Genomic DNA, 24,592 nt, shown 5'->3' with positions numbered 1-24,592 from the left:
CAAGTCCCTTCAGTGGCCTTAAAAAAAAAAGTAGACACATCAAATTGTTGTCATTCCACAGGACTCATAAAATTCAACCACTGCAATCTTTTTTTGTAATTTGCATATACTGAAATATTTATTTAATCTTTTATAATTCAATATATAAATTTTCATAATCAACACTAACATTTCCCAACACAAGAGGGAAAGAACATCACAATTCTTTTTCATACTCCTTGCATACCGTGCTAGTTTTGGCTGTGACAAAAACTACAGCAATCATGAAGAAACTGAATACAATGCACAAGAGGCACTACTGTGGAGCATCAAGAGGTCAATGAACTTTCTACCTTTAACATGTACGTATCTAGAGGTCAACAAACTATGTTACTGATATGATATACATGTATCCCTATCAAGAACTGGAGAATGATGTATAAAATATACTTCCCTTCAAATAGACTTATATGTTGAGTCCTTAAAAACAGCCAAAGCTAGCTTCATTGGAATGGAAGAACATCTGGTTGTTTAAACTTAATATTCTTTTATATTTCTTCATAAGGTTGATCTAACATTAATCATAATGCACTTAATCTTATGTCAAAGTATTTTGCAAGATTCTATATCTTAACATTACAACAGACAGTAATGTTACATATAGGATATGATTGCATGATCGCTTGTCATGGTATGGTAGTCCAAATCACCTGAAAATATGGTTTTATTGTGTATTGTTATAGATTATGAAGAATGAAGAGAAAAATACTGAGGAATTATAAGCACTTGAATATGATCTCCAAATCCAACATGTGGAAACTTTGGTCTTGCAATAAAAGATAAATTTATAACACAGCAAAAACTACCTGTAGAAATTAGCTTTTATACCAAATTGAAGAAAAATAATACAATAAAATCTGTATTAAAAAAAAATAATACAAATTGTAGCTTATATATTCTGATTGACACTCCATACTACACTTTGGTCATATAATATTATTAAAGATGGACTTTCAAAGTGCAAAATAGACTAGGAAGTCTCTCTGTCATATAAATTTTTGTTTGACGCAACAAATGAAACAGTTCCTATACTAACAATGTGCGCAGGACATAACATACTGTACATATTTTTGATATCAGAGACAAGTTTAGTAGAAGTAATTCTCTGATTGATTGGTATATTATATACTAAAAAGAAAAACTCCCAGTAATAATTTTTTTACTGAACGATTCTGTTTAATTTAAAGCTGTTGGCAGCATTGAGGTTGAGAATAAGTGTCCAGACACTCAAACATGTATATATATATACATGTGGGAATCCTACAATAGGCTTTGTGTGCATTGGGGGACGATAGATCATACATGAGGAAAAAGAAAATATATTTTTAAGATACTACATTTCATTTTGCCACCCCAAATTTGTAGGCGAGGAAGAATTAAAGAGTCCCTGAACCATGTAATCTAGCAAATGTTCGAAAAATTGAAACCTACTTAACAAAGAATTTGGAGTTTCTTTTACTCAAGTGAAGCAGTGAATATAATGCTCTTGTTTCTATGAGTGAAAAGTCAGCTAATTCAATGAACCGCCATAGCTAAAAGTCAAAGTAGCTCATAAATTCAGGTAGGAATGACTGTAACATTACTTAGGAACACACAAGTCAGTTGATGCTTTGATCAAAATGGGACACAAACAAATTATACAAAAATCAAAGGTTACTTTGTTTGACATCGACAAGTTGGCAATAATAGATCCAACTAAAATATGAACTACCGGTACATGAACTACATTAGGGTCGATGACCTACTTTCAAATATTACTATCTGAAATTTGATAAGTACCATAACTGCAGTTTCAGTACGACCACCATGATCAATACCAAATCACAAAATGAACACTAGAGTCACTGCATAAAAACAAGATTTCTCTGGACTATTGGGTATCTTAGCACAATAAATGCTCCGATTAACAAGAACATCAATGCTTTTGTTGACATGTCTGCCAATACTGGTTTCATGATGACTTGTCATAAAAGAATCGCAACTTTTCATCAACAAAATAGTACCTCAAAACAACTTGTAGACCGTCATGATATAGCTCACACAAGCCTGATGAAGAAGCGTGAAAGATTATGAGGTGATATTGTTTGAAATCTTAAGATGGCAATGCAAGTGAGAGTACTTCTTAATAACATCAAGATGGATTGCCAGAGAGAGAAAAAAAAGTTGATTTATGAAGGTGAGTATGAATCATTCCATGCCATGGGTAGCAAATCCCTTCAAACAATGTCAATGTTTCCCTTGAGTTTGCAACTTTTTTTCAAATTCTGAAATAAAAGTTACATGCGTTGTATAAAACTTGTTCCTGGAAGATATTCAAAGCTCAATCTAACAAGAAAACAAAAAATTAAACTTAGAATTTGACTCTTGAAGTATTGGTTGCTCATAAATCTGGTAGCAGGAATAGAAATACGGAAATGATACATGGCCAAACCCAACACTTCTAATGCTAGTTGATAGCACAATTCTTATTTTCAACTTTCGAATATCCTCGCAATGAAAATGAATCATTCTTGAATGTACAAATGTATTTCGTAAATCATAAACCTGGTGGCAAAAATGATACAGTTCTAAAGCTGATTGTTAGCGCAATTCTTACACGAAATATTCTTGAACATACACGTGGATGTCCAATCGCAGCTTCAATCCCATATGCCTTGGTAAATCGCCCGGGAGAAATAAGCTCAATGTGTTTCACAGTTTTGTATATTATAACATACAGATAAGTGAGTACCGGTACGCATAGGACCTTTGTTGCATAGAGGTAATTTTTCATCCTCAACTGCTCATCATTTACATGTTAAAGAAAAAAATCTATCTTCTTTGATAAACCACAATTCACTGCACTATATGTGAAGGAGCCATTACAAATTAAACAGTCAAACCTGCACTATTAACCTGTATAGAAAGACAACCTGTCTGACCATAAATAAAGGAACCTGTACATAGCGCTTTGAGAAGGCCTTCGGTCCTGAAAAGCGCTATACAAGAACAAAGTATTATTATTATTATTATAGACACTTTCTGCATATATATTCCACTGAGCTGACCACCCGTTATCAATAGACAATACAATACCAACATAGGAGTTGCTATGTCAGACGTGCTGTAGCATCACCAGGAAAAGTAGGGTAATTTGGAGGTATTGCATGAAAGAATGTAATTCTTTTGTGAGCATGTGCTGAGCTGGGGGAAGTTACACCGTCTCTTGTTAGCTCACTAATGATTGACAGATGATGTCATTTAGGGAATGAGGTCTGGGGCATTTTTTTAGGGAGGAGCTTAGCAGGTTTTGAAAATTATTTTTAAAAATGTTTAAAAATCTATGAAATATATCTAGATTTTTAGTTAACAAAATATGAGTTGTATGCAGCCCTGCACATCAACAGGAATCAACTTATATTTGGAATTTCACCCGACCTTTAAGCAGTCTTTATATACAGGTTTCAGTGTATTTTAAAATGCAGTGGCAGATGATAATAAGATGAAGAGCACTACAAAGTAACTGTAGCAAATGTTACAGCAGAGCTTGGGTCACACATTAAAGTACATTTCTTTCACTTGAAAGAAGAAGAAAAAATCCAATAGTACTACCAAAGTGGCGGCCAGTATACAAATATATTGCAAAAAGATATAAAGAATTGTAACATATAAATTACATATTCTATTCAAAATTTCTTTGCTATTAACCTTAACAAAATAATAAGAAAGAAAATCTCTATGAGATTTAAAAAAAGATGGCACTAAATCTAAATTCCAATGTATCAACTTTAGTATCAGCAAATGGAATTTATGGAATATAATAGCATATCTGAATATTTTTTTCTATTTTTCATCTTCTTTTTTTTTTATAGCATCTCTTACTTTCTACCACAAAATAGTTCTGTGATATACACATTATGTACATTATATATAGTTAATTACGTACAATAAGTCTGCATTCTAAAATGGCTGAAAAATTCCATAAATATGTACATACTCGTTGAATGAGAAATAGTTCATTCGCTCCACATGTACATATATATATATTAAAAGTACACAATTGCATGTATTTATTAAACAGTGCAGTTATATGTGTCAATTCATTCTCAAAGTTTTGATAATTATATTTGGTTTATTTCATTCTGATTGTGTCTTCCCGCTTAACTACAAAAAATGTATGGAAAAAAGGATTATAATAAAACAGCTTGTACGATAAATAAATGTCTGACAGTGAATCTTGGAATTAACTACTTAATGGTGAATGTGCACAACACTGCTCCTGAGACTAGTTTATTATCATTTGTAACATGTTAAACAAAACATCTAAAGAATATCTCAGACAAAGCTCTATCATATCCTTGGGTTTATATCAATCGTGTCAATCAACCGTACACTTTACTATTCACCACAAGGTTGTTTAGGGATTAAATAGACCAGTAGATTGAAGAAAGGGACAAATCAACAGGTTGAAATTATTAAAAAAATTGTAGACTTCCACTTTTATCTTTTTCATGTGATGATGCTCTTTCCGAATTTATCTGATCGCTTGAATAATCCATCAGGTAGACTGTTGAGGGCAGCAACCACATGCTGAAGATATTTCCCCCCTCGTCTATAATGCTGATAGTGATGCGTTAAACACACTCCTTTGCTCATCATCAATAGAATATCCAAGGGTACATACATCAGGGCTATGTCTGATGGCTTTGAGACATCTGTAGTTCAGTCGAACATGCTTCACATCTCGCCGCACAGGTGTGACATCTGTAAGAAGATGCTTCCAGGGAGGGTTCTTTCCATTAGCAATCTTTCTTCGGACAAACTAATCAAGACTTTGGTCTTTGAACCGTCCTTATTGTCTGTCTGTTCTTTCTTTACAAGTCTCTTGCCTGGTAGAAGAGAATGTACCCAGAATCAGAGTTCTTTTGCACCTCGGTGGCCAGACCGTAGAATTCCTCGATACTTGAGATTTCAATTTTCTGTAGGAAGAGAAAGAAAGACCGACATTGGACACATTAGGGAACATCTAATACCCGGTAATATGGTATGAGCAATCAGGTTATGAAAGAATGTTTATATTTTTGCAGAACACATGGTAAAGCACAGGAAATATATTCAGTAATTATCACAAACCATCTTTGGTTGGTCACACCTTAGTGTTATCATAAGTATAGTTGACAGTAAAAGAAACATGACAAGAAAAGAGCTGCCAAACTTGTGCGACCAAGAAAAGGAATCGTGATGGCAAAAGAAAGGAATTTCAAGCAAAAAAAAGGAATTTATAAAAACGAAACTTACAACCACGCGTGACACACTGTTTTTTTCCATACAAGCAGGTAATTTTTTTGATGGTTATTTTGGTATTATTAGCATTTCACATTTTTTTGGAGAATACTTTTCTCTTCAAGTTTGTTTTAAAATTAGTTTTCTATTGAATTTGTGATCAAATCAGATTTTAGGGCAGTGGTTTGACGTGCCGTATGTAAAAAAAGATAAATTAAAAAACTTTAATTATTAAAAAACGTAATACCGTAATTTGGAGGAAAAAACTAAGTAATTCCGACAAAAACGGAATGGTTGGCAGCTCTGTAAGAATCATTATCACCATCATCATCATCTTCCTCTTCATAAATTACTACATGTACCATCACCACCAGCATGATCACTACCATCATCATCATCCTCATCATCATTACCACACCATCATCACATTACTACAATCACAACCCATTAAAAAATATTCACCACCACCATACTCATCATCATTATAAACTCCCCCCAAACCACCACACCTCTAAACACCACCACCACCACCACCTCATCTCATAACCACCTCATCTTCACCATTATCATCTCCAAACCACCATCAGTACTACCACACCTCAAAACACCATCATCATCACCACCATATCACTCACAAACACCATATCCTCCTCCTCTTCCTATTTTTCACCTATACCATGTCATCATCATTATCATCATTTCCTAACCACCACCTCTAATGCTCCAACACCACAATCGCTGTATCACACCCACTTCACCCCCCTCCTCCTCCTATTTTCTTACCTCTACCATGTCATCATCGAAGAGAAGCCAAAAACCAAAGCTCTTCACAATGGTGATGTAATGACCCCTATTTGGCCCACTGTGCATAGAAAAAAAGAAGAAAATTAGAATATGAAATACCCCAACAAAAAATTCTATCATGAATGTAATCATTCACCTCTTCAGTGCATTGGAATCTTTCACTGAGCTAAAGCTCACATGCCTTTGGATCAACAAATGTATGCCTCATACTGTGGAACTTCTTACATTCTATATACAACAAATAAAACTTTTTAAAACTTTTTTCTTCATTATGAACCCCCCCCCCCCCAAAAAAAAGTAAACAGGTTACTAAGGTCATAGTGTCATTGTGACAGGCATCATATCACATTTTCTTTTATTAGGTCAAATGATTTTTTTTTTTTTATACAAACTAGTAATTTAGCATTTAATGATATTATATAATAATAATAAATTTGCCATTTAAAGTTTAGTAGACATTTCACAGTACAAATGAAAATCAATTGTTTTATTTATAAATGTACTGATATCTTACCTTCCACAGTGCACAACAACAGAAACTAGATCATACAGCTTATCTGGTGCCTCAGCATCGTCACTCTGTAAAAGGAAGGACAAATGAACAATGAAATAAACACATTTTCAGGGGGTGTGTCTCATCCTCCAATCTTGCTCTATTGTGATGACCCTGAATGAATTTCCAATCTAACAAAATACTCACTGGAGCTGGATAATACTGTGTGACCACTACCTGGTACCATTTCCTTCATCACAATGACCACCACCACCATCTCCAACTATACTCTACTTGCTTTTGTATTCTTGATGATTACAACTGGTATTACTTCTACCACAACCACTACTACAACTAAAACACTACCTCATTCCTCCATCCTTGCTGTATTAATGACCCTGACAGAATTTCCAATCTAATAAAATGCTCAAAGACATTGATAAAGTTTTCTGAGATCAACCTTTCTTTCATGTTATAGAAACACTTGAGGACGCTTCAAACATAATACTGAAATTTATCATTACTGAAGCTTGTTACAATGTTAAGCCAAGTCAAATAATTCAATGATAAGATTCTGTTAAAATTCTGTGAATAAGATTCTGTAACATCTCTTTGCACTCCCATATTGCTTTGGAAATCACCCAAGAGTTACATTATGAGAACCATACTTAGCATACATCAAGGAATAAATCTTGCCAGGTACCGCTAATTACACCTGGGTCCTTGTAGGAAAATAATAGATGATTTTTTTTCTTGTCAAAGGACATTGATGACAAATTGGAGCTCAAACCTACAACTTTCGTTCCCCAAATACAACTGAAATACGATAACTCTGGTGCATACCATACATTGTATGATTGCTTGAAAGCTGCTAAGGAGAAGAAATGAAATATGGAATATAAGATGACTGCATACATACCGTGTTCATTAATCTTAGTTCTAATGGAAACACGACTCGGTAGGAAAGCTTGGTATATCTATGTGATTGTTCCATGTACTTGAACCGTTTTAAGTGTAGCGCCAACAGTTGAGGAAGTTTCTTCACTTGCATTCTAAAATCGTAAAGATCGGAGAGTTAAGATTACTAAGCTTACAATCATTCAATAGAAGAAAATTTTGAATAAGAAAACACAGGTTATCTACTTTTGGGCCCGAAAGTTTACATACTCCTGGAAAAAACAAACATTTTACTCTCATTTTCACCAGGAGTCACATATATAAATACCTCAGAGTGATTAGTGATGTACTATATACATTAAACAGAGACCAAACTTGTTTATCTTCCTGAATTGAAAAGTTAGCAGGGATGAGTAAAGTTGTAATAATGTTTTATAGTACTTCTGTTCTCGGTCTATGTAAACTGTCGGGCCTAACTCTCATTGTTTATGATTTTTTTTTATTTATTTATGTATTTTTTATTTTTTACTGGTTATTGCTTTTGGACAGTCTTGGTCTTGCACACTGACCCTTGCCTCTCTAATCCACAACCCACTCCTTTTTTTCAGGAAATGGCCATGCTCTATTATAAAAAACTATAGTTGAAAATGTTATTTATATATACAGAGAAGAAGGAGGATTGCAAATTAATACATTTAGTAACATATTGGGAGATAGAAAAAATAACTTCTAATTCTAATGATATGGGTCAAAACATTTCTTAAAGGATAAAATTGAATGGTGCTGAAAGATTTAACAAGTTTTTTTCGTATGTCTTTACTATACAGGCTTCTATTGAGCAATGCACATGTCAAACAAAGCAAGTGTAATATTACATACTAACAATTACCACCCAGCAGAATTAACAAATCACCATCTTGACGGGCTTCTCATTATTATTAATGAATATGGATCTACCTGGTTTCTATTTAAAAAAAGGCATATCCTGTTCCGCTTTTGGAGGAGTTGGAGCCGACTATGAACACTTTTTAACCAAGCAGCTTCTGCTACCGTTCAAATTTGTCAAATTTGAGAGGGAAGACAAGAAAGCTTTAATAAAACTCACCTCTTCTGTGCTTCTTGTTTGCTACAGCACGTCTCACAGTAGTATTTGTATTCATGGCACAATGTTTCTGTATTGCTGAAACCCCTGCAATCATAAACAAAATATGAATGTGTGTAGAATTATAATAATAATCTTTAAGGCCCATTTTCTACTGAAATTCAAACCCGACACTGGGCCTAAGCTTTTGTTAAAAATCAGATTTTACAAAAATATGTTAGGTCTAAATTTTCCTTTGTTGAAGCATGATATCAGACACTACTGCATTTGTAATATATACAGACCTTAGTGTTTTATTCATTATTTCCATACTACAAGGATACGAACTTGTGTGCATAGCAAATGGTTGAGAACGCATACATGGTTAGCAGAGGTACATATCTAAAAATATTCATTTCAATTTTGTATTTTTCTGTGGCAACACCTACAAAACATATTTCAGACAGTATATCATATAAATTGACATAAGTAGTATGTTATAATTTTCCAATATTTTTTTCTTTCTATCCTTTTATTGCAAAACTGCAAAGTTAGAAACCTGTAAAGAATTTGACTTAAATTCACGTTCATGATCTACTGCTGGGCAAACAACGGTCTGATTTTTTTCATATTTTGATAGTACCGATCAGTTCAAGAATGTACACTCTTCTCATACATTCATTTACCTTAAACAATGTGTTATTGACGTGTTCTGTTCCACATCTACAGACAGATCTAGGAAGTCCTCATCTTTGCTGCTCACCTGTAATGAAGAGAAAGTTAGTATATAAGTAGATTGGTCTCGAAACTAAAGAAGCACATATATGTCAGGCTACATGTATGCATAACAGGTAAATTAAAATGAAGACATTAATGTATATATTTTCAATTGAAATGTACCAACAACTTTGTAAAAGTTTTCCACTTTTATATACTTTTTTGTAGAATCTATACAATTGTATACAATATATCTCCCTTTGTTAACAATCATGTTTGTTAATAAAGTGATATTGAAACCAAAATAGACTAAAAAACAGTCTTCATTTCATTTGCCTAAAGACGAGGCATGAAGACTATCAATCTTCTGCATTTATATGAAATCTTACACTTTCTGTCGCATAACAACGCATTGTGCTGATGTTGAGGAAAGGGAAAGCACTTTGTTAAAATAATGATTTAACGAGGAAAGGCAAAAAGCATTAGGAAAGTCTCAAATACAAGAAGAAAAAAATCTATTTCAACAATGGTTGCTATGGAATGACAGACATTCATAGCGAATGTAGTTTTGAAATACTCTGGACTCATTGAAACTTATTTCACCAAAAGGCCACACTAAATTGCTCCTGATCGCTGGTCCCTGTAGCTCTGACAGATCCTTGAGGAATACTATCAAGTTCTCAATGCCAACTTGCAAACTCTACCAAATGGCAACATCAGGAACCTGTTTCACAAATCCTTTTTTCAATGACAAATGACAAAAATCAGTCACAAATCTGCTGATAACCAATCAGAAGCAAGGATTTCACTAGCTTATAACAAAAACTTTCATTTGTCATTGATGACAAGTTTTTGTGAAATGGGGCCCTGACCATAGATGGAAGCAAAACATGGAGTCCACTTACCCCTTCGCAGCAGAGACATCTTGTCTCGTTTGTTAACGTTCCTTGGAATATTTCATGTATCCACGTTGGTTCTGTCTTCATGTCATTGTTGTTTCCATTGATGATCCCGTTAGGGGTGCCTGGCTTGCCTTTACCAGCTATCTTGTCCGCTTTCCTCTCAGCTGGGGGATAAATCATTCATTTTTTTATCAAAGTTTGTTTGTTTTTAACATGTTCATATAATGTCATTCATCATGCCAAATTGCCAATGTACACTTGTAAACATGGGTAATAGAGCTTCAGTGGCTTTTCATATACTATGATATTTACAAAATATATTTTTGATTGGATTAATAAACCATTACTGAACTTGAACTTGAACAATCTAAAGGAATCCTTTTAAGAAAGTTTAATCATGTGATTAAACTATACATACCCTGTAGTTGTTAATTGCAATAATGAAATTAAATAAAATGTAAATACATGTAATATGAAGTAGCCTTTACACTGGAGAAATGGGCAAGGTAATAATAATGTCCCCAATCAACCATATCTCCTTCAACCAATCATAACTTCACAATAAACAGTAACTAATAAATACTTCAGTAAATATTAGATAAAAAGCATAGTATGATGTAACTAACTGCAGCAAGATTGGAGATACTATGTATTTTTACGATTGATATTAAGTCGACTTGTTACATGTTTGTCACAGGGCCCAGATGAAATGGATTGCAAATCCGGTATGACAGTTGCATAATATTTGTCTTGATATGTAGAATTGGTATTCACTCTGAATAAACAGTTAGCAACGCTCCACTGTGGGACACAAGACCAATCAAAGCCTTGATATTTCTTTAATGCTAATGTTTCATCTTTAGCTCTTTTAATCAGATTGCATCTGTACCAAATTCTACCCCCCCCCCCCACCCTCACCGGCAATCAAATCATACATGTACACAGCAGGTTTTACATTTTTTCCATTGTATGTAACAAAGGCTTGGGCTTATCCTGAATGTGACTAATAAAGATAAGCATCGGTACAGTGCACATAATAAATAGGACAGGTATTGGGAAAATTTCAGTTTTCAACATGTTGCCTAATGGAACATTGTCAAATGAATATATAGATTAAGGAAATGGAATGAACATAAAAATTTATCTACATGAATATGTGAAGTCCTTATCTGAAATGGAATGCGCTTACAACAACACAGAATTTCTCTGCAAGATCCCTTCAATATTTTTTTTTTTTTTCATAATAAATATTCATGTTACGTTTTATTTTTTAATGATGTTCATGCATTTAACAGTGTGATTTACTAGAAACTATATTTATTTGTTAATATAGACATGAATAAAGGATCACACTGAACTGAATTGAATTGATAAAATATTGAATGATATTAATTAATGAATAAAGGCTTATTAACTTAATGCCATGGTAAGCCCCAGGATTACAAAAAGATATCTAAATACAGAATGAATGGCAAGTGGAGATGAAAAAGGTTGTTGTCCAAAACAGTGTTCCAATGTGTACTTACTAATCTGTGAGTTACAAGAGATATTAACAGATGAAGTGTATTACAGTTTAATATATCTTTTAAAAACCACTGCAGTTTACCATGGCTTATGTGAATAATCCTTAATAAGGTGTTAATTATCAAAGAATTTGGATGAATGACCTACCTTGTAAGAGGTCTGCTATCGTGTTGAGTAGATAAATGAGGAATTCATGTGCATCCTGTTGCATGTAGTTGTCAAATACCTCTGTGAAATGAAAAATAAACATATTAAAGGTAAAGACCAGTACTAGATACGCCCCAATTTCAAAAAATGAAATGGAAGCTCCTATTACCAATCATGTAAAAGAATATATTTCAACTAATACATGATAATAACAATTTTGCCGGGAAACCGCCTACTAATTGATATATTTGCTAAATTAGTTTATCTATTGTTATGTGAAAGATGAACGCACGTGTCGCGCATGTGTGCGTAGTGCCATATACATCTTTCTATGTACAGTGCTTGTAACTTTACGAAGACTGGGCCAAATTTCTTATCATTTTGATGATTCCAGAACCTTGCAGTACACAACAATACTTATATGCTAGATGATCAACCTTTTCTGATCAATTCCACAACGTTTCTTTTACAATGCAATCGCATGACCATAACTGGTCTTTATCTTTAAGCGCTGGTTAGCAATCAGAAGAAATAAAATTTACTTGCTGTGAATACATGTATATTTATTGTAGAGAAGAGACAGGGGTGCAGAACAGCAGGATAGTGCTGTGTGAACGCCATCACTTTCATCATCACAATGGCCACCACCAACACCATCTCCAATTACACTGTGTCTCTTTTAAATTTTAGATGATTAAAACTATGAATCTACATTTGCCACACTGGACCGAGGTGAGGTAAATGGGTACCTGGCAGGAATTAATTCCCTGAAATACTCTGTACTGGCAGCTAGGCTAAAACCAGGGTAAATATTAACTTGTGCGCCTTGGACTAGAATGGTCTAGATAGACGGTGCTATATAAATGCCTATTATTTTTGTTGTTATTATTACCACAATCACTACAATGACAATTCCTACTACTATATTTAACGTCACCTCAACATCTAGTTCTATCACTAATTTACTATCACAACATGGTACAAAAAAGCCCCCCAAGCCTCCACCCCCTCTTCAAACTAGAAAGGGGGGGGGGAAGGGAAGAAAGATAAGAATACGCACCATTTTCTTTCTTTAACCTGGCCACAAATTTCTTGGGCGCCACCACGCCCACTTTCTTCTTCTGTGTGTTGATGCTGTTGAAGAGGTCAGAGAGACAGGTCAAGAGGGTCTCCTTCTTCTTGGGCGCGGTCTTGTAGGCCAGGACCCGATCCCTGAAGGGCTTGCAGAAGTACAGTGCCTGGAGGACCGAGTTGCAGTAACAGGTGTTTCCAAACTGTGGGGTCCAGAGAATAGAGACAACAAAAATTGCCAATTACACTGTATATTTAATCAATATAGTTACTGACTTCAGCTGAATTCAATTTCAAGACATCGTCATTTATAACTGAGAAGGAAGATCATATACACTCTTACATTAGTACGTGTATAAACACATATGACATCAAGCAAAAGCATGTACATGAATGAAAGGAACAGTTCAGGAATGTAAATTTAGTTACAACTTACATTAATAGAATTCATGACAACAACAAAAAATCCTAGACATGTAACATTACCAGATCACTTTCTATCTTTTATAATATATTTGAGATAAAATTAAAATTTCTGCAAAAGATATTTCCTGCACTTTCTTATATTCATAAAAAACTAGATGGAATTCGTCTGCGCGCAGTCGAAAATGATGCCTCCGTTATAGAGCAATTTTACAAACCAAAACAGAAAAAAAAAATTGAATTCACGTTCAATGGTAATCCATTGACAGGTTCTCAGAATATTGTGATTACAAGCAATTTCTCATATACATATATGACCCTTTGATCTTTGACCTCATGACCATAAAATCTACTCAGTTCATTGGCTCTGCAAGATGTTCTGAGTTAAATAGTAATCCATCTGTCAGTTCTAATGAGAATGCGTTCACAAGCTATTTTTGCATACATAATGGGCCCATGACCTTTGACCTTTGACCTTATGAACCAAGAATCTACTCAGTTCATTGGCTCTGCAAGTAACAAACATGACCTAATTTTGGCATGAATCCATCAATCGGTTCTTGAGATAACGCGATCACAAGCTGTTTTTGCATTCATAATGTGCGCTGTGGCCTTTGACCTTTGACCTACGTGCTCCAAAATCTAATCAGATTGTCTTCCTATGGTGATACACACTATCATTAAGTTTGAAGTTTAAATCTCCAGTGGTTCTTGAGATATCATGATAACAATCTCAATGTATGGAATTTCATAAGTTGACCTCTGTGACCCTTGACCTTTGACCTACGTGCTCCAAAATCTAATCAGATCGTCTTCCTACGGTGATACATACTATCCTTAAGTTTGAAGTTTTTACATCTCCAGTGGTTCTTGAGATATCATGATAACAATCTCAATGTATGGAATTTCATAAGTTGACCTCTATGACCCTTGACCTTTGACCTACGTGCTCCAAAATGTAATCAGATTGTTTTTCTATAGTGATACACACTAGCACTAAGTTTGAAGTTTAAATCTCCAGTGGTTTTTGAGATATCATGATAACAATCTCAATGTATGGAATTTCATAAGTTGACCTCTGTGACCCTTGACCTTTGACATACGTGCTCCAAAATCTAATCAGATCGTCTTCCTATGGTGATACATACTATCCTTAAGTTTGAAGTTTAAATCTCAAATGGTTCTTGAGATATCGCGCTAACAAACTCAATACAAGGAATTTCATAAGTTGACCTCTGTGACCTGTGACCTTTGACCTACGTACTCCAAAATCTAATCAGATCGTCTTCCTATGGTGATTAATACTATTCCCGAGTCTTAAGTTTAAATCTTAAATGGTTCTTGAGATATTGTGATAACGGTCAAACGGGACGGACGGACGGACGTACGGACGGACCTACGGACGTACGGACGGACGGACGTACGGACGTACGGACGGACAACCCGAAAACATGATGCCTCCGGCACCACCTTCGGTGGCGGAGGCATAAAAATAAGGTCATGCTACATCTGTAAAACAATTCTAGCAATAAAACTTTATGAAGTGTAGGCTGGCAGCATAAATAAATTAATCATGAGATCTTGAAGAAGAGATACTAGTGTGATGCCTGAATGATGAGATATACCATTATCTGTTGCTTGAGGCTGAAATACATGTACATGTACATCTACACTCACTTGTGCTTCAAAAACTACATGTGTGTATCACAGATGTTGCAATTTCCAACAGCTTGTATAGACCCCATTTTCAGTTTTTCATAATTATCTATTATGTATACAGGTACTAGCAAATTATGAGAATTCTAATGTAAATATACCTTGTATATACCAGTAATTTGTAATGTCAATAATATCTTACTTTCATATCTTGATTTATATAAAACCTATCAAAATACTTGAATGTACTTGTAATTACAATATTTACTGACTTTATATGGAGGCCAACTTTAATGCGAGTGAAATTTAATATCATTGAAGTAAACCTACATTATACCAATTCTATGCATTTTTATGACTCACAAATTCAATAGAAACCTAACCTATATATCCCGATGTGTTTTGCACATCTGCAATGTGTAAAAAATCTTTCAGTACCGGTAAACCTGTAAATATAGTCAACCGCGATTTAACAATAAAATGGGTAATGTAACCATCTTCTTTTATTATGTGATGACAACACTACCTGCTATTGTATTGAAGAGGTTGGTATGATTGGCAAAGTCTCATATCAATATCCTGATAGGTCCCAATAGGGACTAGTTTACATGCTCAGACTCTAATAGGACACTAACATGTAAACACTATTCCTAATAAAAGAAAAGTCCAACCTTATATTAAATGGGTTTTAAATGAAGCAGAAAAATTGGAGAGACAATTCAGTGAAAGTTTGAGAAAAACCGGACAACAAATAAGAAAGTTATGAATCTTTCAAAATCATGAAAATCATGGAATCTTTGAGACAAATTGGCAATGCAGTCAGAAATTGTGATGTCATCCCATCACAATTCACCACTGATCTGAATGACAGAATGACAGAATGACCCAAAATCTCAAGTTCTCTGAATGTTAATGGAATAGACGACCTATCTTATATGGAAGTGCATGAAAGAACACGTTATTCGTGATGTATGATCGAGATAGGCATGAAGAATATATATCTTTTGATCAAAATGGAATTTAATGACATTTCTTGCATTCAACAGAAGATAAAATGTGAGGGGGTGACATCATATTTAGAGACCGCTTTGCCAATTCAACTCACAGATTTGAAGTATTTCATGAAAAGTTTTGGATTTAAAAATCCATATCTTTCTTAATGTCCGATTTTCCTCAAACCTTCACTGATCTGTTCTTCTCATTTTTCTCCATGTATTCAAACAAAATTATTTTCAGGGTGGACTTCCACTTTAAAAAGCTATGAACTAACTAATCAGATGTTCAGTCTAAAGGGCATTAGTGCCAAACTTTTAGAAAGAAATGAGAATAATTGTATAGCAAAAGGAGCATACAGACTAGAAAACAACATGGTGTAAAAAAACAAAACAGTGTGTATTTATAAAGAAACAAATTTAGAAGAGGTCAAATGACATAACTGCTGGCCAATCATCGGTAAGCGATTATATAGGCCCCACTCAGTTGTACAATTTTCTTACGATACGCTAACCAGACTAGAGCGGGATGAAGATTTTTAAAAATCAAGTTTAAGTTCAAAACGATGAATTTCATTATATATCGTTTCATCAAACGTTTCTTTACACATGTCTGATGACTGATGCTCAGACTACGGAAAAGGCTATTACCTTATCGTAGGGCTATAAGAGTATCACATTTGTAGCTACAGTAGTTGCCTACAATGAAGCCTTCCTCTCGAATACAATGGTTGTCTCGACTGACTGGGCTCCAGGATGTTTATGAAAGGTAGTGTGGCAAGCCTCAGGACTTCAAAAATGGAACATTAATTGCTTGTTCTTGGCCTTGTTCCATTAGGCCCTACGTGAAGAGGTCAACATCTACATTATGTTTTATAGCCTACCTGTTCCTACATGTACATGTACACACATAATTTGTGATACAGATACAGTTGACAACGATTTGTCCTGATTTATGTTTCTCGAAAATGTGACATCTTAAAGCCCCACTGCACTACTTACAACTATTTGCGCCCTCTCAGTCACCAATGTCTAAGCGGTACCAGTTGATCCCCAATAATGCTCTTTGTCTTATGTTAATTGAGAGCTGATTTGAATAGATAACCACCTGCTAGTGACCTTGCAGGGAGGTTAATGATCTAATTCCTCCATGCCAAACTAGGGCAGAGGGGCTTTAAAGCTTACATCTAAAAGTATTCAACAAAGGCCCTAATCCAACTATTCCACCATTCATTCTTGAGTTATCAAAAACACAAAAAACATCAAATTTACAAGGGGTATGAATGGTTTAGTTGTTAACTGTATATGCAAGTTGAATTTGAATGTATGTAAGAAAGTAAATAAGATTTATACATTTGTTTGAGTGAAGAAAATAAAAACCCATTTCACCTGTGAATCTCATCGATTTAACAAGAAATTATAAAATATCTTTTAAAACAATTTTTCTGGTATGTGATCTATGTAAAGGAGCTGCTTCTACCGGTATTTAAGAAATAAAACATGAATCTGATAATAACAGGGGCGATAGTGAGCACTAAAAAAATAAAAAAATAAAAAAATAAAAAATTCCCCCCCTCAACCACGCCCCCCTTGAATAAAAAAGAAAAGAAGAGGATTCGGGGGGGGGGGGAATGGCATCTAACAACATTCCCCCCTTTTGAGTAAGAAAATTGGGGGAAAATTGGGGGAAAATTGGGGGAAAATTGGGAAAATTGGGGGAAAATAGGGAAAATCAGGATAAAATCAGGAAGAAAAAAAGAAAAAAAAGAAAAAAAGAAAAAAAAGAGGGAAAATATCAGGGAATCAGGGAAACCAATTTAAATCGGGTAATAATCAGGCCTGTAATAAAGAAAAGCTGCTATACTGAATGTTGTTCAATGTTCATAGTGTTTCTTAATACCCTTTTCACATCTACCAAATATTGCTTAACCCCGGGAAATAGGTGGGGCTAAGGGGGCTCTTAGCCCCACCAATTCCTTCCTTAGCCCCACCAATTACCCGGGGTAATTTTAGCCGGCTTTCTGTTCACATTACGTTTTGCCAAAGTGGGCTAACCCCACAAATAGTACGGGACTATCTGGCCCTGCAAAATAGCAGGGTTAGCCGGGCAATTGCGGGGTTAGCCGGGCAATTGTGGTGCTAAGCTGCGTAGTGTGAATCCGAACCGGGCTAAGGAGAAGCGGGGCTAAGCAACAGCCAATCACAGACAGCGTGGTCGTGTGGTCGTGAATTTGCATTTATCGCGCGCTATGCATGCAGTTCACGTTACGCATGCATGCAGTTCACGTTACGCATGCATGCTCTCTGTATTGACGTTTAGTCTTTTACGAGGCAGAGGTCATTATGAAAAAATCTTTATTATAAAATTGATTTAAAAAAATAGTGAAAGAACATGTAGCTCATAATTTTTTATTGCATTTATCATTATCAGTCATATTTACGTAGGTAAATTTATCAAGTGAATTGGATGAAAAATGGGTAATTGATTTGTATCGGTAAAATAATAAAGGGAAAACGATCGGAATTGAATTTATATTTATATAGAATTTAGCGCGCGGGTTTTTCCCCTTCATTTAGTCGAAAGGCGCATGCGCGGTAGCAAAAGCATTAATATTCATGAGCTATCGAATAGTCCGGGGCTAAGGCGAACGTAGTGTGAATCGCGTGAAATTTCTTAACCCCGGCTAAGCACATAGTCCGGGGTTAAGAAAATAGATGTGAACAGCAAAAAAAATAGTATGGGGTTAAGGATAGTATGGGGTTAAGGATAGTCCGGGGTTAAGAAAAATAGATGTGAAAAGGGTATTAGAGTCTTTTTACCAAATTTCTCCTTTGTACTTCTTGTCTACCTGTACACTAAATTAATTAGGCCTTCTTAAATTGCCTGTTTGCCAATGAAACTTGACTCCCACCATGAACTCTGACATCATGAGGTTGTCAAAATTAAACTTGATCATTCTCTACCTCTACAAACTAGATATTTACAATCACTCTCTCAAACATTATCTGAGTCACACAAGTGGGGAAACAAAACCCTTCTTCTTGAGAATGTTGTGCAACATTTCATAACAGAAACCCCATGATCTCGGGAAACCATTTAATGGTAACCCCTATTTAATTATTACCGGAATATTCAATTACATATAAATAGCTTTAACAAAATTGAATTACTAGAAACTTTAAATGTACACTTTTAGAAAAACACACATGCATACACAAAAACAACAATAAACAAACAAGAAACGATAACAACAATATTCTTCTTAAAGATATTTGAGCAACTGAAGTATAAACAAACAATAGCTATCAAAAGAAGTTACCTGGACAATTATAAAGGTTATTTACGAAAATGATATGTAAGTCATTCATAATCATTAACACAGTGATTATTTTCTAGTTTTTTATTTTTTATTTATCCTGTTGATCAGATTTATTCCAATACTTCAATTCAGTTTAAAAGCTGAATTTATTATGTGTATAGTGTTACATAATTTTTGTTCATGAATGTGCATGAAGACAGCTAAATTATATACATGTACATATAACTCAAGGAAACAAATCAAGCCAAATCAAAAACGAAAATCAATATTGTGTATGATTATTATTTGTTATCACCAAAATGTATCCATATTTTGTAAATTTTTATTCTATTTATGTTCTTTGTAAACTATGTCTAGCCTTCATTTTTCATGTGAGCGGAACAAATCTCCATGTTGACCTTATATTGGACAAATACATGTAGATATGTTTAATTGAACTGAATTGGAAATGGATTCTTATAAACTCACGTTGACAAGTCCAAAGTAGTGCTCACTGGGTGGAAACTGGTCTGACCCGATCTCCTTCTCCAATGCGGATGCATTAGCTCCCTAGAATTTAGACAAATATAAAACAAGAAATAGGAGAACAGAAGATAAGATAGAGAGAGAAAGAAAAAGGGAGAGAAAGAAGGAGAGAGAGAGAGACAGAGATGAAACCAGAGAAAGAGAGTAGAAAATTACAAATTTATTTTAAAAAAATACAGGAAGTGTCATCACATTTCATTACCAGGTCAGACATACAGATAGGAGTGAACCCTACCCCCCCCCCAAAAAAAAAAGAAGAAGAAGAAGAAGAAGAAAGAATTAAAAAGAATTATAATTGACGGTAAAGACAAAAATATTTAAAAAGTATTTTACAATGTATATCTCTCAAGCATGTCTCTGAAGCACTTAAACAGATGTACGTACATGTATGTATTCCGACAGGTATGTAATTCTGGCATACAGTACATGTTGTATTATAATTTTCAAGCATACATTGCAAATGAATTGAACATGATGAGGTAAGCAAGATCAAAAATAATAATAATAATAGCTAGTTCTTACATGTATATAGCGCTTTTCAGGACCGAAGGCCTTCTCAAAGCACTTTACAGATAACTAAATTCTTATGCAGTACCATGTACATTGTAACTATCAATATGATATGGGTAAAGGCATAAGGAAACCTGTATCTAATTTTTTTTAAATGTGAAAATTTATGATAAAATGATAAAACTTTATACAAATAACTAGACATGTTGTGTAGCCATTATAAAACAATATACACTGTATGACCGAGTGACTTATTTGCCTTGTCACTGTAACTCATTTTGAGCACCTCTCATATTTGCCCCAATAAATTTGATTTCTATCTATATCCTTTCCTCTATAAAACAAACATTTAATTATGCATTCTATTCAATTATAATTATAGCACATACATGGTAGAGGGTATGCTTTTACATAGTGTTTACACAGCTCAATTGATCGACCAATCTATCACCTGTGACAGGCAGGTAGATTTATTGAACTACTGGTGCATTTACATGTACATGATTTCCTTTTATATTTTCCAATGGATGTATCATGTATTTTTAAAGTTTAAATAATCCAGTTTGTACAGTCATGCTCTTTCAGAAAATGAAGACAAAATTGAGAAATTCTAAAAATTGATTTTTATGATGTCACAGCTTTGGTACTATACATGTACCTACAATGTATGTGGAAATGTGGAATTAGAACATGCTGCAATTAAATAAAAAGTAATAAAGACATCAAGTCTAAAAATTTGCATTCAAGTGATTACAGCTCTGGAATTGGGTGAGAAATTGTGGATATATTAACAACTTTGCTAATAAGAGAGAACTTGAATTCAAGAGAAATGTAATAAAAATCAGCTGATTTATTATTTTTAAAATTCTTTAGACTCTACTCTTGCCAGCAAATTTGTCCATATATTTACAATTTCTCATTCAATTCCACAGAAAATGTAATCACAAGGCAGAGGACAAGGTACATCACTGCATGTAGATTTCTCTCTCCAATGCTTGTGGGATGGGAGATCTATCAATTCATAATATGTTAAAAATCTAATTCTTACTCAGTGTTACCCACTTTCATGGATTTAAAAGTTAAAAACTGTGCGCAAAGTTTGTTCAAATTTAATGGTCACACTACCAGTACCACACAATAATGTAGTTTCCATATTGCATTTTGCCTCTGAACATGACATGACCTAGGCCTATTTGTAATTTCAAATTTGCATCTCATGAGGCACGACTCGCAACTTCACGGACTTGTCATTATTTAATATAAAAGTACTAAAACAAATCAAGTCACTGAATCGGTTTGTTTGTCATACTATAGTAGATCTTTTGACCACCCACCCATCATTAATGTCAAATGTTGAACCTAGCCCTGGAATCAGTGATCACTGTATCATCAAAGCATCAGTATCAACAAAGACTAAAATAGATGCCATGTCTCCGCGTAAAATCTATTTGTGGAAAGACGTCCCAGAGGAAGAATTCAAGACGAGGGCTTCCACGCTTCAGTCTGATTACTTCGATTGTAACCCAGAGAAGAAAACAGTAGAAGAAAACTGGTCTTGGTTCCGGAATAACCTGTCCAACATCATTGAAGATTTAGTTCCCACCAAGCTAATTAAAGGGCGTATGCGCCCACCATGGTTTACTAGCAAACTTAAAAGACTTTGCAAGAAAAAGGAGAAACACTATATTAAAGCAAAAAGATCAGGAAATGATAAGGACTGGGAACTCTTTGTAAATACCCGGAAAAGTACTGATAAAATAATTAGACGTGCCCACAGAAACTTTGTTGCTTCCATCATGGACTCTGACAATGTAAAATCCTTTTGGCGCTATGTAAAATCTAGAAGGAAGGAAAACACAGGAATTAAACCACTCAAAGTCCCAGGGGAACTTCTAACAGATGACCTGGATAAAGCACAAGCCCTCGCAAACCAGTTCAACAGTGTCTTCACACGGGAAGACGCCGAGATGACACCCAAGCCATCCATGAAAGCTGATCCTTTCCCTGAAATGCCACCTATTATAATTACGGAAGAAGGAGTAAGAAAATTACTACAAAACATCAACGTAGCAAAGGCGATTGGTCCAGACAACATACCCAACCAAGCCCTTAGACTGGCAGCATCCGAACTGGCAAGAGTACTGCAACACATCTTCCAGCTTTCATTAGACACGGGGGAACTACCATTAGATTGGAGACGAGCAAACATCACGCCAATATATAAGAAAGGGCAAACAACTGACCCAGCAAACTATAGGCCGGTGTCCTTAACTTGTACCTCCTGCAAGCTTCTGGAACACATCATCGAGGGTAATTTAATGAAACACCTGTCCAAGCATGATATTCTCTCAGATCAACAACATGCTTTCCGTAAAGCGAGATCATGTGAAACACAGTTGATTGTGACCAACCACGACCTAACTAAAAACATGGACAACAAACTCACAACGGATATAGCTATCCTCGATTTTGCCAAGGCTTTCGACGTTATGCCTCACCAGCGTTTGCTCATCAAGTTAGAGCACTATGGCATACGTACTAAAACGAAAGACTGGATCTCATCCTTCCTCACAAAGAGATTCCAAAGGGTGGTGGTGAATGGAAAGTCATCTGACTGGTCCCCCGTACTCAGTGGAGCACCGCAGGGTACAGTACTCGGCCCCCACCTTTTCCTTCTTCACATTAACAACATACACGATGGAATATCCAGCACCGTCAGACTCTTCGCAGATGACTGTCTTGTTTACAACACCATCAATTCCCAGAGAGATGAAGATACCCTCCAACAAGACCTGCATAAACTGGTGAACTGGGCTGACGAATGGGGCATGAGATTCAACCCGTCTAAATGTACCACTATGCGGATTTCCAGGGGAAGAAACAAATCACACACCACATATAACATGATGGGAGTAACTCTTGAGAAAACAAAGGAAAGTAAATATCTAGGTGTCTACATTCAAAACGACCTGAGATGGAATGCACAGGTAAACTATGCCAGATCCAAAGCATCAAAAGTACTGAATTTCCTCAAGAGAAACTTTCACCATACCTCGCAGTCAACCAAGGAGAAACTTTATAAGACACTAGTCCGGCCTCACCTGGACTATGCGACGTCAGCCTGGGACCCGTTCACTGCTAAAAACATCAAAGACCTTGAACGTGTCCAAAACGCCGCAGCCAGGTTCACTACATCAACTTATGGCAGGGACACAAGTGTTACGTCGCTCAAAGAATCCCTTGGATGGCTGCCGCTGCAAGTAAGACGACAAGCAAACAGATTAACCTGCCTCTACAAAATACTAAATGGGACCATGGATATCGACCATCGGAAATACATCACCCCAAAGACCCACGGCAGAACACGGGGGCATGACCACCAATTCCAGCTTAATCACACGAGAACTGATGTCCATGCAAACTCGTTCTTCCCAAAAACCACGAAGGAATGGAACAACCTACCGTCTTCAGTAATTTCTGCCAAAACTACCTCTGCATTCAAAGCAGAGCTGTTCATTTTTTTAAAACCCACAAGCCAAAAGTAACTGACCACTCAAAGCCACACCTCCAGTTAAAATTCCCTAGTGGAATGTTCCGGAGGAATCCAATCCAAGATCCAAGATCTATAGACCTCTACATTATTTCTATCAATAATGAACTTGATGAATCTACACAACACACATGTATTTAGGCCACAATGGGGAATAGATCAAAAGCAAAGACCGGGATACAGACAGTTTACACACACTAACACAGTCACAGTACCCGCCTCGGATCGAGCCCCCGCCTCCCTCCATCCAAGCACACAGCCATAGGCACATGCACAATCAACGCACGGCCGGAGAGCCCGACTTTCGTCAACACAGGTCACACGTATAATTTTCGCATACAACACCGACAAGCTTACGAGCCCGGAATACTCACCATTCTTGAAACTAGAGAGAAACACGAATACATGTACGTGTTGCAAATTTGTCTCTCTTTGGAGCATGCAGATTTACGGAGGTCTTAATTCTTTCCTAAGCATTATTCGATGTCTCAGTAACAAGTTATCTCGGATCGTTCCAGTCGATTCTTGCCTTGCAAATAATGTTGACAAACTCTGGAAGAGAAACGTTAGCGTGTAGAAATATCGAAGGGCTAAGGAAGGCAATTAGGAATCATTTTGACGTTGCCAAACTAATGATTATATATGATCGTACTAAAATGGAGTTTTACTGTTTCTCATC

General features: G+C 35.5%; 1 protein-coding gene across 1 annotated transcript; it reads right to left on the bottom strand.

The window, feature by feature from the left end:
* Positions 1–88: 88 nt before the first annotated feature.
* Positions 89–24,498, bottom strand: LOC578149 (ubiquitin carboxyl-terminal hydrolase 12). The gene is made up of 11 exons (XM_778338.5): positions 24,288–24,498; positions 19,797–19,877; positions 12,927–13,140; positions 11,867–11,947; positions 10,199–10,359; positions 9,263–9,339; positions 8,601–8,684; positions 7,518–7,650; positions 6,620–6,684; positions 6,085–6,163; positions 89–4,997 (listed from the first exon to the last, which is right to left on the bottom strand). Exons 1-11 carry the CDS (start codon positions 24,318–24,320, stop codon positions 4,893–4,895), a joined length of 1,113 nt encoding a protein of 370 aa, XP_783431.3. The 5' UTR covers positions 24,321–24,498; the 3' UTR covers positions 89–4,892.
* Between the last annotated feature and the right edge of the window lie 94 nt (positions 24,499–24,592).

This window comes from Strongylocentrotus purpuratus, unplaced genomic scaffold (assembly GCF_000002235.5).
Source record: "Strongylocentrotus purpuratus isolate Spur 01 unplaced genomic scaffold, Spur_5.0 spur5_scaffold_11, whole genome shotgun sequence".
In the NCBI taxonomy this organism is placed as follows: Eukaryota; Metazoa; Echinodermata; class Echinoidea; order Camarodonta; family Strongylocentrotidae; genus Strongylocentrotus; species Strongylocentrotus purpuratus.
This window is presented reverse-complemented; position numbering and strand designations above follow the sequence as displayed.